Source organism: Miniopterus natalensis, chromosome 17, assembly GCF_054644295.1.
Source record: "Miniopterus natalensis isolate mMinNat1 chromosome 17, mMinNat1.hap1, whole genome shotgun sequence".
In the NCBI taxonomy this organism is placed as follows: Eukaryota; Metazoa; Chordata; class Mammalia; order Chiroptera; family Miniopteridae; genus Miniopterus; species Miniopterus natalensis.
Window position 1 is genome coordinate 33,439,108 of NC_142097.1, and position 16,386 is coordinate 33,455,493.

Consider the following 16,386-nt stretch of genomic DNA (forward strand, 5'->3'; position numbering starts at 1 on the left):
ATCTCACCCCAAATCATCCTCAAAGACACCCAGAATATCTGACCAAATATCGGGGCACCATGGCCCAGTCAAGTTGATGCATAAACTGAACCATCACAGCAGGTTTTTTTTTTTGTGCTAGTCCTGGGTGCAGTTCTTTAGTTTACACAACATTTCCTGACATGCTTTCATCTTATTTTACAACTTCTCTGCTGGGGAAGAGACAGTTGGAGGAGGTGTCAATGGCACCATCCCCATTTTATAGGTATGGAGACTGAGAAGCCACATAGGTAGGAAGCCATGGAGCCAGGGCTGGAACCAGCATTTTCTAAAGAACGTTAGGGACAGGTGAAAGGTCGCCTGGCGTGTGCTTTCAGACATGCACCCAAAGCAAAGGTTTCACTGATTCCTTCCCTGTAGGTGGACTCACTGATAACTCACCAGTCAGGGGGACTGGAGGACCAGTGGGGTGGGAAGTGTTTAATAATTTTTCCCTTGCCTCTTGGGGGCCACAGCCAATCTCCCCAGGTAGCTACAAGAGCTTCCTGAAGAGACTGTGGACCAAAGGGCAAGGCTGCCACCTAGTGGAAGAATCAACAGAATAGCCCACCGGTTGAGTGCCTGCTGGAGATCAGGTGAGGTTTTATTTGAGTCTCACAAAAACCCTGAGAGGGAGGAGCCCACAACAGCCCTGAGGCACCTAAAGATGAAGCCAAGCGCTGAAGGCTCTCCACATATCCCCACACCCCGCAGTGGGGCAGGGTTTGAGCCTGGATTTGCACCTTTCTGGCCCACAAAGAGCCCCGGGCCTCCCTCTACATTCTTACACTGGTTCAAGAGGAACAGGATCCCTGGACAGAGCTACCCAATTCCCCTTTGATGTTTAGACTTCCCCTTGATGTCCCTCCTCCCGGCTTCATCCGGACCTGGCCTTGAGGATGGAGGCAGGACCTGGGAGGAAACGGACAGAATCTCTGAACTAGCACATCCTAGAAATTAACAGGCTACCATCTCCAACTATAAGTCCAAACTCAAAACAGGAGGCCGACTTCCTCTGGCCTCCATGGCAAAGCTCACTGCTTCCCAAGACAGTGACTAATAGGCAGAGCCTGCACACTCAGGCAGGAGGGTCCGGCATATTGGAACGTGTGGATATATGGGCAACCTATCCCCTGACATCCAGCACACACATCTCGAACAGTCCAAGTCAGCCCCGTCTAGCCTCTCTTTTTCTCATCCTGAGGACAGTCCCGGGTGCTGAGGCAATCTGGGCCCTTGAGCCATGGCTGAGAGTTCTCGGGGATCTTGGAGATGTTGCGCTCTCTTCCTCTCTTCAGGGAAACCCTTCCTCTGGCTGCAAATGGAGTGAAGAAAAATTCCTGCAAAGGCAGAAAGAACGACATAGGGAAGAGAAGCGAGGAGAGGAAGGACCATGTGCCAGGCATTCCATCATTTCATCCTCAAAAGAATATACTTTCCACCTTTGGCACAGAAAGCAATGGAGATGCAGAATGACTGAGACACTTGTTGAGGATGAATCAGCAACACGTGTGACCAGAGAAAGAGAAGGGAGAGTAAACTCACCTGCAGCCACAGAGACATTCAAGGACTCCAGTCCAGGAGGCAGCTGCCGGCCGGGCAGGATGGTGAGGAGGAGCTGGCAGGAGGCCTGCACCTTCGGGGACAGGCCGGAGCCCTCGTTCCCTACAGAGCATGGGGGCAGAGGATTAGGGACGCCACAGCTGGACAGGCAGGCACTCAGGAAATGAACGTCTGAGCACAGAAAAGCAGGAACATCTACCTACCCAGCACTAGGAGAGTAGGCTGGTCCCAGAGGAACTCCAAGCAACTAGTGATGGGGATCTCAGAGGACCGGGAAATCTCAGGCCCAGAGCAGCCCACGGTGCCAGCCACGAGCCAGCCCTGCCGGGCTTTGGCCTGAAAGGGGAAAGAAGAAATCATATTCTAGCTCACCAAACCTCCATCGGAGCCCTGGCCAAGGAGGAGCCCAACCTTGCCTATTACAGGGTGGGGCAAAAGCAGGTTTACAGTTGTGAGTATGCAAAACAAAAGTTTATCCTTGTATCATTACTTATTAATTACTGTATTATTTTCCACATGATCTATAATCCTACTTTTGCCCCATCCTGTATTCATTCCCTCACTGAGCCATTCAGTTCAGTCAAAAGTTATGAAGCACCTAGAATGGGCAGGCTCTGTCTTAGGCACTGGAGCTAGGGCAATGAAAAAAAGAGGCCCAAATCTCAGCCTCGTCCAAGGGAGGGCCTCACTGAAGCAACCACTGAGTGTAGACCTGAAGATGAGGAAGCACTGTGTAGACATCTGGCTGGGGGAACAATATTCGAGTCAGGGATCGGTATGTGCGAAGGCTGAGGGGTGGCTGCTTACCTGGTGTGTGAAAGAACCACAGAACAGCAAGGAGGCCAGTGGGAAGGAAGGGAGCCAGAGACAGGAGAGGGAACAAAGGGCCACATAAGGTAGAACCTCAAAAGCCACTGGAAGGACTCTGGTTTATACTGAGAGAAGCTGCAAAGGCTTTGAAAAGTTCTGAGCAGAACAATAATATGGTCTGACTTCTGTTGCAGCAGGATCCCTCTGCCTGCTGTGTTCACAGCCAATAGCAGACACAAGACCAGTTAGGAGGTTTCACAATAATACAGGCAAGAGATGATGGTGGCTTGGACCAGAGTGGTAGCAGTGGAGATAGGAAGAAATGGTGAGAATATGGAAATAACTTTAGGGTAAAACCAAAAGGAAGCACTGACAGATGGGAATGGGTGTGAGAGCAGGAAGAACCAAGGATGATGCCAAGGTTTCTGGCATCACCAACTGAAAGCATGGAGTTGCCATCGACTAAGCTGGGTCTGCAGAAGGAACAGGTGCTTAGCTATGGAAATGTTCAGTTTGAAATGCCCATTAGACAGCAAAAGAGAGCTGCTTTGTTTTATAACCCCTTTGAGATGCTTTTATTTATTCATATTGGAATCACTCTGGGTTGAGGACATTGAGTAGCTTTGTAAAATTCCATCAACTATAATTTACATTGCTTTTTTGACACCAGTGTTGCTAGTTGTTTTAAAAGAGAGCTGTTGAGGCGGCAACTAGATACGTGATTCTGGGGTTTAGGAGCAAGATTCATCCTAGGATATACCTTTGGGAGGCACTCAAATATAGATGCTACTTAAAGCCATGAGAGTGGATGAGACCAAAAATAAATAAGTATATATGTGTGTGTGTTTATATGTGTGTGTGTGTGTATAGAAAAGAGATCCAAGGACTGAGACTTGGAAGACCTGGGGGATGGTTAGGAGAGCTGCCAAATGCAGGGCAATACTGCCCCCTTGTGTCCGGCAAGAGAAGCACAGCAGAGGGGTTTCTTTACTTAGGCTTGCCCCCCAAATTTAGGTTTTTTGGTGGTGAGGGTAGTTGTTTTTGGGGGGTTTTGGATGGTTGTTTTGTGTGTGTGAGAGGGAAAAGGGGAAAGGCACAGGCTAGTCCTTGTTCAAAGAGCCTTTCAAGCCATGCCCCTACTGGAGGAACCCAAGACACGTTTACTGAAGACCTACTTAGTAGGTAATGAGGCCTGTGGTAGACTTGCAGCAGGGGTAAAGAGATACGCTGGAGAAGTGCAGTAAAGGGACTGATGCTAGAAAGTTTCCAACTTCAGATTCTGCTCCAGTTACGGTTTTAAAAATTGTGGGATCCTTCCCTCTTCCCAGAGATTTAGGGAGACAAAGGAAGTGATGCCAACATGCTCTCTTCTCCCCCTTCCTCCATCAGTTGCTGGCTAAGTGCCCTGAGAGGCTGAGCTTGGCTCATTTCTGCTCTTTTACACACACACACACACACACACACACACACACACACACACACACACGGGCCCTTACCTTTAAAAAACCGTCCAGGTCATCAGTGCAGAACACATCCATCACCTCCATCGCCCCCGCGCTGGCCTTGCTGACAACCGGAGTGAGCGGGCAGCTGCAAGTCACCCCATGCCCGGTGTAAGGCTGCGTAATGTCAAGCCCGGTGCCCTACCTTCCCCCAGCCCCCATGGGTTAGAGAGGAGAATTCTGGCGATAGGGAGGCCCGACTGAGGGATTACCAAAGGGTCAAGGTGCTTAAAAACTCGCCTCGAAATTGGGGCACACGGGAAATAAGGAACGTTCGTGCCTGTTTCTGCGGCTGGTGATGACCTTGTCCACGCCGAGGAAGTGAGCCGAGCGCAGCACGGCCCCAAGATTCCGGGGGTCCTGGAGCCTCTCGAGGACGAGCCACAACTGCTGGGGGTCATCTCCTGGCCTTGCCTCGCCAGCCTCTGTCCAGGGCCGGGGCCGCAGCGGGCTCACCTCCATGCAGACGCCCTGGTGGACCTGGTGGCGGCACAGGGCGTCCAGCTTCCGCCGTCGGGGCCGCAGCACCGGAACGCCCCGCGCCTCGGCCGCGCGCAGCAGCTCCGCCCGCTCTCCCTGCGCCCCGGACTCGCCGGCCTGCAGCAGGACCCGCGCCACGCGGCGGCGGGCGGCGCGCAGCGCCAGGAGGCACGGGGACAGGCCGAACAGAAGTTCCAGTCCCCCGGCGGGCCGCGGGGCGGGCGCCAGGTCATCCAGTCGCAGGCGGCTCAGCTCCTCTCCGCCGGGTCGTGCCGTTTGGCCGGAATGACGCGCGAAGTGACCGGAGCAGCGCCCGGTCGCGCCCCTGAGGGCCGACAGCAGCGCCATGGCCGAAGCCCCCTGCTACGTCCTCAAGAGCTGTCCCTCCAGGCGGGGCCTGCTGCCAGGCCCCGAACACAGGTTACGGGGACCCCACGGCCGCACCCACCCCGCCTCCTCAGAGAAATGCACAGCCCGGACTCGCAGCTTGAAGATCGCCTAAAACCAGGCAGCGGGCCCACCAGCGCCTCCTTCCTGACCCCCACGTGGGCGGCTCCGCTTCCGGGTTCGTGCGACCCCGCCCCCTGCCCTGTGACACGTCGCGCATGCTCGGCTGCCAGGCAGTCCTACAGCGCCGCCTGCAGGGCTGGCTGGGCAGAGACCGCCGCCGCACAGAAGGCGGCGGTCAGAGCTGAGCTGACCCTGCTCCCGTCTCCATTCTGTGCCCTTCCGAGGTCCCAGGAAGCTGGAAGGTCGCATTCACCCAGGCACCTGCTAAGAACACTTTAAGGGGATGTGTTCAACCAGGTCAGTCGTGGTGCTTCTCTCCCCATCGGATGCTGATTTTCCTCAGAAGCTTCTCCTGCATCCAGCCCCTCCCCTGCACTTCTGCCTTGTCAAACCCTCAGTACCAGTTAGCAGTACTCAGCAATAATTTCCTATCCTGCGGTGGCTGATTCTCTGAGGGACAGCTCTGTGCCTGCCTTGCACCTGCTGACAAGCCGACTGATGCCCCTGGCCCACAGGTAATGGCCAGACTCCTTGCTCAGCACTCAAACCCCAGGGATCCAGGCTCTTCAGCCCCATCTCACTTCTGCACTAAGTTCTATGCCGTTCCCACACTGTATGCTCTTTCTGGCCTCTGAGCCCTGAACATCTCTTCTTTTCTGGCTGGCAAACTCCTACCATTTCCAGGACCCAACCCAAGCCCACACCTGCTACCTAAGGTAACTCACACTCCAGGAGTGAGGCTCTAAATTTGCCCACTTCCTACTGACCTGGGAGAAATTCTAACACAACCACCCCTGATCACAGAGAAAGGAGAAGAACTGAAAGACATCCATGAAGCCAAGGTCAGTTGTTGCAATTTTTCTTTTTTAATTATCACACTGAAATCCACTCGGGAGGCAGGTCCTGGTGTTGTGCTGCCACAGACAGAGTAGCGTGATGACCCCCACCAGGGGCCAAGAAGCCACAGTTAGGCTGGAGAACTGGGATGAGGGAAGAGAAGGGATGGTGGAGGCAGTGGGGCAGGGAGCGGAGGAAGCTGGAGCCCTGGATAACCACTCAGATAAAAAGTGAGGGCTTCCCTCTGCTACCTCACCCCTGAGTGACAGGGGGTGGAGTGCAAGAAGATAGGGGGAGCCACCCTTCAGGCCAAAGGCCCTTCCCCAAGTCAAAGGGAAGAGACCAAGGATGGCACTCAAAGGCCAAGGAGCCCAAAAAGGGGACCAAGAATGAGTTAACCGGTGAAATAATTAGGAACACCACCTCCTCTCCCCAGTCCACTTTTCACATTTGTGGTGGAAACAAATGGACAAGTTAAAAAAAGACTTAAGGCAAATTTTCAAACCCCTGGTAGGGGTGGAGAAAGGAAGTGGAGTCCAGGAGTCCAGAAATTAACACCTACAACCCAGAGGCCTAAACCAAGCCGTGAGGGTCAGGAGGGAAGAAGGAGCTCCCCACAGGAAACTAGGTCACCTGCTCCGTGGGCCTCATCTGGATGTCTCCGATCTGCAGAAGGCACAAAGGCTTGAGGCAGCCAGGACACTCTGTCCACCCCCTTTAAGGCCTCCCTGGTCTCCTCCTCTGGGAATGGTTGGGCTTCTCCATGGGATAGACAGCCAATGCCAGACTTACCTGGACATGTGGAGGGGTGCTGAGGACATAGATGACAGCCTCAGCCACATCTTCAGGTTTGAGACACTGAGAGCACCAGGGGAAAGGGGGATTGACATGAGGACAGAATGAATCCAAGTTCCCTCCCACCACTGAGGTCCTCTCCAGCCTCCACATTCCCACCCCAACCCTCCAGGAGGGGCAACAGACTGGCCAAAAGGATGGGGTCTGAAGGCCAGGGTTCTTTTCCCTCTGCCCTCATTTAGAATGAGTGGCTTTGCCAAGCCCAGAGGTAGGCCCCACCTTTATGTTTTCATAGGTGGCAGCTGCCTTCTCAGGGTCCTTGTCATGAAGTTTGAAGGCGAATTGTGTCTCCACCAATCCTGGAGAGATGCACTGGACCAACAGAGAGGGCCTGCTCAGGAGCTGAGCTTTGCCCCAACCCCACCCCAATCAGAGGCCAGGCCTTCGGGAGGTTGGAGAGAAAGGATGGAAGCCACAGGGCCCCAGCTTCACAGGGATGGCTGCCCCATGTCCAACAGCTGCCTCCTCGCTCCAAAGCTGCCACTGGTGATGATCACAATGATATCTACCATCTACAGAGCCCTTACTATAAGCCAGGTAAATGTTTTACAAAATGTTCTCTTAAAAAAAACCTCATAACCTGATAGATTATCATCATCTCCGTTTTACAAATAAGACTGAGGCGTGGAGAGGTTGAATAAGTTGCCCAAGGTCATTTGTCCTTCAAGGAAAGAACCCAGAGTGTGGTTTCCAGCCATTGTGCTGGTTTCCCACAATCTCTTGCCAGCCCCCTCCTACCTCAAAGTCACTGAAATAGGAGACTCAAGTACTGAGCAGGGCCATGCAAGTAGCGGCAAAGACCAGGAGCTCTATGCCCAGTATGCTGGCAGGGGTTCTAAGCGGCATACCCTGGACATGGGCTCCCTGGGCAGTATGTGTGGGGGTGGAGAGCGCCTGTGCCTATCCCATCCCACCAGGGCCAGGCCACACCCTCACCGTGGCTCGGATGTGGGACTGGGCCTCCCGAAGCTCTTGCCTCAGTCCCTCTGTCAGTGCAGTGACGGCGTACTTGGTAGCACTATAGAAATGGATCACAGACTGGGGCGACACTCGGTGGCCAGACATGCTGGGTAGAGGGAGGGAAGGGGAAAGAAGAGAGTGATGCTCCCAAGAGACCAGGAGTGACCCCTGCTGTACTAGTCAACCCCACCATCTAGATGCTACAGGGAAGCCTCCAAAAGGGGACCTCTGGAGGCCATCCTTGCGGCCCACTAATCTAGCTTCTGTTATTCAAGCAGCTCCTAAAAACCCTACTCTTCTAGGCATCTTCCCTACACCGACCACAGAATCCACTCTCTTGGTCATGCAGGCTGTCAAAAATCTCTCGATTTCCTCTGCGCGTCCATTGGTATGGTTCAATTGGACCATCTCTGGGGGCAGAGACCATGTCCTCCTGCTCAGAGTATCACAATGGTACTGTGTAGTCTTTCTTTGTACCACAAGGTGGGGTTCATTCCAGGACCTGAGGAATGGAGAACCTCAGTGCCAGGAGAGCCCCCAGGCTTCTGGTGCAAAGACAAGGGGCTGAGCCGCTCATTCCAGCCAACCAGGGCTGGCACTTGACATACACTATTCTTTCCCTCACCGTAATCATGCCATTGGGTGTTAACTGAGTATTAAATCTCTACTTTACCAAAGAAACGGGTCCCAAGAGGTCAAATGAGCTACAGCAGAACACCCGCTTGGAGGGTGAGTGCCAATCTGCGCGCTAGCCCTCGGCCAGCTGTCTCACCTATTGATGTTAATGATGTGCCCGTCGTCCACCTTCCGCTCCTTCATGGACTTGTAGGCTTCCCGCGTGCAGATGCTGAGGGCCAGCACATTCACCTGCAGGCCAGGGGGGCAATGGGGTGTCTCCAGCTTGGGCCCATCTGAGCAGGTGATGGAGCCACAGAGAACCCCTGGGGGGCATTCCAAAACAGTGTCTAGGTCCTACCAGAGACCAACAACGGACTCAGGGCACCTTGCTGTAGAGGTGTCCCTTCCCCAAAGCCACCAGCCCCAGCGGGCATCAGAGGCAGCTTCTCTCCCTGGGTGACCCCCAACTTCCTGCAAACAGGCATGGAAATCCCCCAAGCCCCACCCATGACCCAGGAACCCTCCATGTCTTGGCTGCCTCCACTGCAAACAGTAGAATCTGCCTCAGGGAACCGTCTCCTTTTCTTCCCCAAATACCCTCCTCTTCTCTGGGACAGTGCCCTGGTCCTGCTCTCTTCTAAACAGCCTAAACTTCCTACAATGGCTTTAAAAATCTCTCTCCTCAAGCAGACCTTAGCCTCTCCCCACCTTACTCCGCTATTTGTTCCTGTCCCGTCCCCTCCCTTGAGACTACCAGTAGAGAAGGCCTGACTCTCCTTCAAGCTTTGTCCCATCTACAGGACTAGGCACAGAGACTCTTAAGAGGGTGAAGTAACTTGTCACAGGACGGCAGGGGACCTCCCAAGGGTGTGGGGGCCTCTGCCTTCCTTGGCCCCTCTCTGCCCACTCCTACTTGCTCAGCAGAGGTGGCCCCAAATCCCTACCTTTCATGGAACTGAGGCCTGAAGAAGTGTTCCTACTCTAAAGCTCCTGCCCAGCCCCACCCCTTAGCTTTACCCAGGAGGACAAGCAGAGATAAAGCTTTTAGCAGGTCTTCCTGTCTCGCCTCTCCAGAAGAGAGAGGACTGGCTGGGAGATTAGATGTTTCTCTTTATCAGGTGTCGGAGCCAGGCATCGGGACAGAACACCCTGGGTGTGAACCTGCCTTGGCATTCACAGAAGGACACAGGAGGCTTTCAGCCCTGTTTCTGGCCCTCTTAGCAAGGTGGCTTTGTGGGGCAGAGAAGTCAGCTCCTGAGGACAGAAGGAGCAGGAGAAACAGATCCCTTGAGGTCGGCAGAGTAAAATCTAGGTCTGGGGGTTAGGGACGGGAGTGGAGAAGATGCCTCATAGGATGATCCCAATAGAATTACATAATGTTCAAGGTGAATGGGGCCTTGGGGATTTAATACAAGGCCCTCACTTTATAGACAGGCAAGCTGAAATTCCATCTATAAGACGTGTCTCTCTCACATCAATGTTTCTTTGGGGTGAGAGACCCACCCACTGCAGGTGAGGACCACAACTCAGATCTTCCAGAAGGCTCAGTGAGGGCAAGGAGAGTGCTTCACTTTCACTGTTCATTGTTTCAATGTTTCATTTCCTGGCCTAAGCACCCCTTAGGTGCTAAAGCTACTGTGAGCAGATATGAAAACAGTTGTGGGGAGAAAGACACATCCCATTTACACACTGCTTTCAACTTCTCAGAATACTTTCACACCCTAATACTGCCCCATGATACAGTCCCGAAGTTGAAAACCCAGTTCCTGTAGGCTGTGTGTTTGGGCCACACTTCATTTTAAAGCATTTTAAATTCATTACAAGGTTTCATTCACTCAAAAAATATCTATTGAGTGTTTCCAGGCTGAGGCTATAAGAGAATAAAACAGACCAAAGTCCTTGCCCTCGTGGAACTGAAGTTTCAGTGAATGGGAGGGATGAGTGTCACATAAAAATCCAGGCTCCCCTCTCCTCTCAGAGAAATAAGATCTGGCCACACTGGGCCACGCACTGCCCTACAGCAGTGACACTGGACTTCAGCAGTGGCTGTCCCTGTACATGGCCGTGTGCTCTGTCACTTGCCGCACACCCTACCTGACCTGCCTCATCATTTATGTACCTATCTGGCCGCAGGAGACACTGGAGTTTGTGACCCCAGATATTGATGGTATAGGTGTGTTCATCCCACTTAAATGTAACAAAACTGAAGCTCAGAAAGGGTAACCACCTGCCTGAAGCTACACAGGTACTGGCAGGGCTGGGTAAGAACATCGTCTCCTGTCTCTTGGTTCCTTTTCTTCCCATAAGACCATGTCCCCAAGCACTCCACACTGCGCTGATATATGAGGACATTCAATAAACAGCAGCTCTCTCCCCTACTGATCTCTCTTCCAATAGAAGGACTCAGCCTAGACTTTAAGATCTGTGCCCAGGGCCTCAAAGTAAAGAATGGAAAAGGTATGGCCATTCGTCCACTCTGGCAGGGAAAGAAGCAAGGGGACAGTCCCAGGTAGGAACCCAAAGCTCCCTCTTGCTACTTGTCCTATCCCAAGCAGCGCTGTGGTTCTCAAACCCCTGACTCCCTGCCATCCTCCCAGCCCCCACTCCGGATCAGCAGCCCTTACATTGAACATGTCCTTCCAACCGCTGGTGCTGCCCGAGAGCAGGGTGTCAGGCCGGGCCAAGCCAGCATTGTTGATGCAGATGTCCACACCGCTGTGCTGAGAGCGGACAGCCGAGAACATAGAGAGGATGTCCTCTTCATTTGACAGGTCACATCTGTAGGGGATCAAAGTCCCGGGGTAGCCTGCACTCTTACATTCGGCAGCCAGCTCCTATGAAACCCAACAGGGATCTAACTGGGGTGAGCTGCTCACTCCCACACCTCCCCAGCCAGAGACAACCTCCCTCCGCTGTCACCACTTATAGAACTCTCTCATTTGGTGGCCACCTTTTGGTCACATTGATGTTGGGACTGCCCATCCCCAAAGCTTGTCCTCTTTGGTCAAAGTCCAGGGGATGAGAGTGCTCGAGTGAGGGAGGGGAAAGCTGAGATTATCCACGGAGGAACCTCACAGATAAACGAGTCTTCAGTTCTAAGAAGAAAGAAGGGCTGGAGCTCTGAGGGGGCCAAAGAAGGGGGCTAGGGACCCTGGGAATGGAGTGATATTTATTTTCTGCCTCTCCCCCAATAGGAACACCTTCTCTGCTCATAGGTAAGACGTACCCCACCCCACCCCATACTTCTTCCGCCAGTTCCAAGAACCACTAAGCTGGTTATGCCAGGGCTTCCATCTCTTCTCTCCCATCACCTCATCCAGGAGGGCTTATGTCTGAACTATCACCCTCCCTCCACAAATTGCAGCCAGTGGCTCCGAGTTCTCACACATACTTTTCAGTCTCCCTTCACCCTACCTATCGGAAGGGTCACGAAGTCAGGACAGATTCTTTCTCTGTCCCCTCCACCCCAAAGTTTCTCTGGAGACTATGAGGCAAGTCGGGTGGCAGGGGATACTGGCACCCCCTGTGCATTGCGAGGGTCCTCAACACACTGAAGAGCCCCGAGAGAGAGAGAGAAAGACCTGAGAAAGCAGAGCCACTGAGATGACTGTAAGGAAAGCTGACATTCAGAAGCAAGGAGAAACAAGCCATGTAGCCTTGGAGGCCAGTGACTGGGCACCTGAGTCTCATGAAGGTGACTATGTACATGTGTGGGAGGGAGAGGATTGGGGGTGTGGGGTGCCCTAGAGGAAAGCCAGCTTGGCGAGCTGCCCTGGCCTTGCAGCCTCCCTCCCCGCAAACCAAGCTGGGAATAAATGGCTGGATCAGGTGACCTAGGAAATTCTTTTCTGCTTTAACTTTCCAAGTTTAAAAGGTACAGTCTTCTGGGACTCAGAAGACCCCCTTCACCCAATTTTACTTACACGCAACCACCTCAGGAAATAGGGCTGCCCTCTGTAGGAGGCCAGAACTTAAACTTTTAATATCGATCAATCCATCAATAAAAGCAGACTGTGGGCTCGGAAACCTGGAATTCTCCCCACCTGGCAGGCAACTTTTCCCTTCCTCCTCCAGACTCAAAGCCCCCACAGGGAAGCCAGAATAGAGGGACTGAAAATGTATTTCTCTCTGTCACTGCCTTCTGATTGCCCCACCTGTCCCCATCTGTCCTCAAAAATGACCTGAAATCATGTCCGTCTCTTCACAGCACAGGCACTCTCTCCTCATTAAAGGAGTCACCATGGAGCTAAGTGTTCAGCTTGGGGATTCCCTTGGGGCTCCTGAGCCCCCTTTCCTGGCTAGTTTTGGGGAGGCGCAGTAGGGAGAGAAGGCAAGAGTGGCTTTAGAATTAGGGAATCCACTGGTCTTATCCCTGGCCTAGTCCTCTAGGTTACAAGGCTCCTAAACTTCAGGAGAAACGGAAGGGCAGAGTGGGGCAATGGTGTAACCAGGTGACCTTGGGACTATGTAGGAGGCTATAAAATATACCTTTGGTCAGCGGCAGGGGAGGGGACAGCCCTCCTTCCTGTACTCCTCCTCCCTCTGCCCCCACCTGAGGCCTCCTTACCCTTTCCCTGCCCCGGGATGTCGACCGCTGGTGAAGATAATGCCCTGGAGCTAAGCATCAGCCCAACCCCTGAGAGGGATATTGCCCGGCAAATGCAATGAACTATAATGGAAATTTCTCCACCCCTTCCACGCTCCAACGTGGCCAACTTCATTTCATTTGTCTCTGAGCTGTTGCTCACAATTTGATCCCCAGCCCCACTTTTAGAGGAAACCGGGAGTTCCCTGTCCACACTGCTCTGTCCCATCCAGGCTCGCGGGCTCAATGCCCTCCTTCACCTGCTCAGTCCCACCCAGGACAGGGAAATTGGAGAAAGGCCTACCTGTAAATATTCTATTGTCAGCCCTTTATGCCCACTGGGTAGGGGGTTAGCCCTCAGATTTGGGGGGCTGGGGAGGGTAGCCTGTTTTTGTTTTGCAGAAAAACTCCACTCCCACCTCAACCCCAACCTCAGATTGGGGGTGGGGAGAGAGCACCATCAAAACCTCTAGCTTCTGCTCTTTGCTTGGCTTTGTGGGCTCAGTCTGGGGACCAGAGGAACCAATCCAGTAGCCAGCTTAGCCACCGAGCCCAGAAAGCTCTTTCCCTCCTCCCAGGTCTCTGGTTCCCCTTCCCTCAGCCCACCCGAGCAGGCAGGCAGGGGAGCGGGAGAAAGATGCCAGAGCCGGCCCTTTGGTACAGTGGGGTGGGGCTTCCGAGGAAAAGGCCCCTTCTAAGAGGGCACTTGGAAAAGCGACGGCAGAGGCCTGCCCTGAGGCACCCGAGAGGCCTCTCCAGTCCCTAAGCCCGCAGCAAATGGCCCTGGCGTGGCCCGCGAGCGAGGGCAGCGTCACCGCCCGGCTCCGGCCACTGCCCCGCCCCCACCAGGACCCTGCCCCGGCGAGAACGACGCCTCCCGGGCAACCGGCTCCCCGGCCAGGCCTTACCTCTATGTTGCCCACGGTGCGGGCACAACCCACCACCTTCAGTCCCTGCTGGACCAGGGCCCGGGCCACGGCCGCGCCGATGCCCCCCGAGGCTCCCGTCACGAGCGCCAGCCGGCCGCGCCACCGCTCCATGCCGGCCGGGGGCAGAGTCCCGAGGCGCCCGCCCCCCTCGGCGCCCGAGCCGAGCGCGGGATCAGCGGAGCTCCGCCCCCGGCCGCAGGGGCTGGGCTGGCCTCCTACCGCCGCGGCAGCCGCCGCCCCCGGACCTCCATCGGTGCCACGCCTGGAACCGCCTCCAACCTGGCCGGCCCGCGGCCCCGGCTCCAGCGGCGCCTCCGCGACGGTCGGCCACATCCCGCCCGGGGGCGGTAGCAGCCCGGCGGCCCCGCCCCCCGCGCGCTCCTCGCGGGCACGGCCCCGCCCTTTCCGGCCCCGCCCGGTCCCGGGTGGGGAAACTGCCCCTTCCCGCGGGGCGGCCCAGCGCGGGAGGGTCGTGGGAGCCAGGGGCCCTGCTTCCCGGGTGAGCGCTTCCCCTTGGGACAGGGAAACCCGTTTGGCAGGAGTTCGCCCCAGGTCCGAGGGTGCACGCACCCTAGCCTCTTGCTCAGTAGCCCTTCCCTGTTCCAGACCCAAGGCCAGGAAGACAAATTAAGGGCACTTAAGGTGACTCCAACGCCCTAAGTCAGCCGGTGACTGATGGGAAGAACTCAGCCCAGAGAAGGCAGGGTGTCTCAGCCATCAACACTGGGTGACCTTGGGAGGGGCTCTCAGTCCTACTAACCAAGTGGTTAAAAGTGGAACCACCTCCAAGTACACGTGTATTGGGGGATTCTACCCCAATGGACTGTCTCCAATTGCCCTAGACCCTCTCTCCCTCATTGCAGCAAATGTATCACGACGTATCCCAAAGATGAAAGCAGTAGCTAACATTGAGCACTTACGATGTGACAAGCACTTTTAAGCACTTTAAATATATTAAGAATAGCCTTATGAGATAGTACCTATTAAACTAAGACAGAAGGGGGTAAAGCATGGTTTGGACCACAAGCAGCTCCGTCTCAGGCCAGATGTGCTCCATTCATTCTCCCTGTTGTCTCTTCCCAGGTTGTTGGTTGGCTACTTAGCATGTATTTCACCAAAGCACTGAAACCTACCTCACTTCTGCCACCTTAATGTAGCCATCCTTCCAAAGAAAAAATCTCTCTGGCCCTAGATGGTTTTGCTCAGTAGTTAGAGCATCAGCCCACGGACCAAAGGGTCCCAGGTCCTTTGTCGGTCAAGGGCATGTACCTTGGTTGCAGTCTTGATCCCCAGCCAGGGTCAGGGTACTCAAGGGAAGCAACCAATCGATTTTTCTCTCACATTGATGTTTCTCTCTCTCCTCTCTCCCTCCCCCCATCCACTGAATAAGCAATGGGAAAAATATCCTCAGGTGAGGATTAATAAAAAAACATGTTTAACTACTGGAATCCCTCCGATGCAAGCAATGGAATTAGCAGTGAATGCGGCTGGCTTATTCATTCAACAAGCACTCATATGTTTGGCCAGAAGGGTAAAGATTAAAACAAAACCAGCCCCCTTGCTTTTAGGCATCTCAAAACTTGACTGCAACTGGTGGAGAGGGGATTGGGCCCAAAATCAAGGGCTGTGGGAGGCCCTTGGTTAATTCTTATGCATTCCAGGATGAAAGCAACAAGGTCAGAGAGGCATCATGACTCATTTTACCTCTACCCCAATCCCTATACAACACTAAGACTTGAAAAAACAAGAGGTGGATCAAAGAAATGCCACCAACTACAAAAATTAAATCTCATTAATCGTCTGCTGTTGCCCACTTGCAATCTGATTAAGCAGTAGAAAGCCCATAAAATTCACTCCATCCCCAGTGCACAGAGGTACTGACTGCCACTACCTGTCTGCTGCCCACGAAGTATTATCAACATGTAGACACAAAGCTCTAAGCATGTGTTTATTGAACTACTGATTCAGCCTTTTACTTTTTTATTTTTTAATTTTTTAATATATCTTTATTGGTTTCAGAGAGAGGAAGGGAGAGGGGGAGAGAGAGAGAAACATCAGTGAGAGACTCATTGGTTGAGCCCACAACCCAGGCATGTGACCTGACCAGGAATCGAACCCCAATCACCTGGATCCTAGGTTGATGCTCAACCGCTGAGCCACGCCCGGCCAGGCTGATTCAACCTTTTAAATGGCAGCCATACGTGCTCCTAGGGGACTCTCTCCTTCAGTACTCACAGACGGCTTGTGAAAGCAGTAAACTGTACTGCCATAGTGACTTTCTTGTTGGAAATCAGGTAAGAACATGCACTTACACTGACCACAATGTGGTTAGCTCTCAGTGCAGCCTTCTGATCCCAGTTCTACCCACTCAGTAATTACTTATCAGGCAACCCTTGCTTGAAATTCTGCCAAGTTTTTTCATTCTTCTAGTTCAATATGAACTTCTGAATTTAAGGTGCTATGTTATGTATCAGGGACTTTCAATCAAGTCTCACGAGACAGTAAGATGCCCAGTATTTAAAGGTAGTGCAGCAAAACAAAAGACTGGAAACTGCTTTTCTCAGCTGTCAATTCTGATCAAGTAAGAATCTGTCTTCAACAATCTCTCTCTCCTCATTTGCTCTTCATCCCCTCTAGTATCCACATTAGCAAGTACGAAGTCCACAAGTGGCAAGTATTCAGATACTGCCACACATTAAATAGAAACATGTACACCAAA

General features: G+C 53.4%; 2 protein-coding genes across 4 annotated transcripts; both read right to left on the reverse strand.

Annotated features, from left to right (window-relative positions):
- Positions 1-552: 552 nt before the first annotated feature.
- On the reverse strand, positions 553-4,741 carry MRM1 (mitochondrial rRNA methyltransferase 1). The gene is made up of 5 exons (XM_016204890.2): positions 4,174-4,741; positions 3,888-3,981; positions 1,785-1,917; positions 1,564-1,683; positions 553-1,358 (listed from the first exon to the last, which is right to left on the reverse strand). The coding sequence occupies exons 1-5, from the start codon at positions 4,719-4,721 to the stop codon at positions 1,213-1,215; spliced, it is 1,041 nt and encodes a 346-aa protein (XP_016060376.2). The 5' UTR covers positions 4,722-4,741; the 3' UTR covers positions 553-1,212.
- A 970-nt stretch (positions 4,742-5,711) lies between these two features.
- On the reverse strand, positions 5,712-14,000 carry DHRS11 (dehydrogenase/reductase 11). Of its 3 annotated transcripts, XM_016204742.2 has the most exons (7): positions 13,647-13,801; positions 10,778-10,987; positions 8,308-8,402; positions 7,512-7,641; positions 6,795-6,887; positions 6,513-6,578; positions 5,713-6,386 (listed from the first exon to the last, which is right to left on the reverse strand). In XM_016204742.2, exons 1-7 carry the CDS (start codon positions 13,776-13,778, stop codon positions 6,345-6,347), a joined length of 768 nt encoding a protein of 255 aa, XP_016060228.2. In that variant the 5' UTR covers positions 13,779-13,801; the 3' UTR covers positions 5,713-6,344. The 3 variants fall into 3 exon arrangements, with proteins under 3 accessions (XP_087682371.1, XP_087682372.1, XP_016060228.2); XM_087826245.1 differs by having other exon boundaries at positions 5,712-6,578; positions 13,647-14,000; XM_087826246.1 differs by lacking the exon at positions 6,795-6,887 and having other exon boundaries at positions 5,712-6,386; positions 13,647-13,803.
- Between the last annotated feature and the right edge of the window lie 2,386 nt (positions 14,001-16,386).